This window comes from Austrofundulus limnaeus, unplaced genomic scaffold (genome assembly GCF_001266775.1).
Source record: "Austrofundulus limnaeus strain Quisiro unplaced genomic scaffold, Austrofundulus_limnaeus-1.0 Scaffold127, whole genome shotgun sequence".
Lineage (NCBI taxonomy): Eukaryota > Metazoa > Chordata > Actinopteri > Cyprinodontiformes > Rivulidae > Austrofundulus > Austrofundulus limnaeus.
In genome coordinates, this window is record NW_013952529.1 from 483448 (window position 1) to 485204 (window position 1757).

The 1757-nt window shown below is 44.6% G+C and overlaps 1 protein-coding gene across 1 annotated transcript in view; it reads right to left on the minus strand.

The window, feature by feature from the left end:
• Positions 1 to 1757, minus strand: part of si:dkey-49n23.1 (semaphorin-3D) — a gene marked incomplete in the record, with an annotated part of 21779 nt that overhangs the window by 4099 nt on the left and 15923 nt on the right. Inside the window, 2 exon segments of the mRNA XM_014015317.1 lie at positions 949 to 1037; positions 1166 to 1388. Coding sequence (XP_013870771.1) covers positions 949 to 1037; positions 1166 to 1388 — 312 coding nt within the window.

Consider the following 1757-nt stretch of genomic DNA (forward strand, 5'->3'; position numbering starts at 1 on the left):
CTACAGCCAAAAGAACCTGTGTGAACAGGTTCTTATGTTCTGCTACAGCCAAAGGATCCTGTGAGAACAGGTTCTTATGTTCTGCTACAGCCAAAGGATCCTGTGAGAACAGGTTCTTATGTTCTGCTACAGCCAAAGGAACCTGTGAGAACAGGTTCTTATGTTCTGCTACAGCCATAGGAACCTGTGAGAACAGGTTCTTATGTTCTGCTACAGCCAAAGGAACCTGTGAGAACAGGTTCTTATGTTCTACTACAACCAAAGGAACCTGTGAGAACAGGTTCAGCAGGAAGAACCCGACAGGTAGACCTACCCTCTTGGTGGACAGCTCCATGCTCAGGATGGGAGCTGGACTCTGTTGGAGAAAAAAACTTCATAAATAAACTAAACAAATGTTAAATAATCAGGTTGATAATAAAGACACTAAACAGGAAGTAAAGAGTCATTAAACTTTAAATTATTAAACAGTTCTAATGAAATTTATTCTGCAGGAAATAAAACTTTACAGTTTGTTCTCTTTGTGTTTTTATTTAACATCATTAAGAACATTTCTGTCTTTGCTTCTGTTCTTTTTTCAGGTTCTGTCATTGCTCCCGTCTCTCTCTCTCTCTCACCGGTCAGATTATTTACTCCGAGGATCTTGGGAAATATGTGCACTATAATCTGTTTTTAAGAGAACTGTAGTTTTTCTGGACTAATGTGTCCCACAGGAGACGGCCTCACGCAGGACATCATGTGCTGCAGGAATGATGGGCAGCAGGACACACAAAAACTAACTTGTAGCCATAAAAGTCCCGTAGAGTGAGTCTGGGTCAAAGGTTCTGCAGCAGAACGTCACCGGAGAACACCATATCAACCTGAAACTACATATTTATTAAAGGTTCTGCAGCAGAACGTCACAGGAGAACACTGTATCAACCTTACTAAAGGTTCTGCAGGTGGTCTCACCTGGAAGACGCTGAGTTCCTCCAGCAGGATCTCCTCCGTCTCCCAGCTGTCTTTGATGACAGACAAAGCTTTCAGAACCTTCCCATCATCTGCAGAACGTCACGGAACAAACAGAACACGTGTGTTAAACAGAAGAACGTCTCTCACACACACACACACACACACACACACACACACACACAGGAAGTGAAACAGCTACTCTCCACCTCTCACCCACCTGTCCCCAGGTGTAAGACATCATACTGTCCGTCCTCAGCGTCCACTCTGTCCACCACCACCTTGCTCAGCATGTAGGGGGAGTTGACCCGGGTCAGGACCGGTCGGCCCCCCAGAGGCAGGACCGGTTCCCACATCAGCTGGTGCTGCCGCATGAAGCTCACCACCTCGTCCGGGAAGTCCTTGGTGGACTTGTGCTGAGCGTCGTACGTCTCACTGGGACACTGAGGACAGGAAGAGGTTCTCCTGTCAAACAACCGTGACCTTTGACCTGCTGACTGAGGCCCGTCGAGTCCGGTGGAGAATTTTATTTTCATTTCTGAATAAAATTCAAAGATCGGCTTGATTTTGGAATAATTTAATTTAATTTAATTTAATTTAATTTAATTTTTTAACCCTCCTAACTCACCGTCCTCACATTTATTAGAAACTAGATGTTTTTTATGTTTGTGTGAAAAAATAAGATTTTCCTGTGAGATCAGACTCCAAACACGAGGAATGAAAACAAGTTGAAAGGTGATTTAACGCCTCAGCTGTGGGCTCCTGCTGCGGGTTAGTGTGTGTGTGTGTGTGTGTGTGTGTGTGTGTGTGTG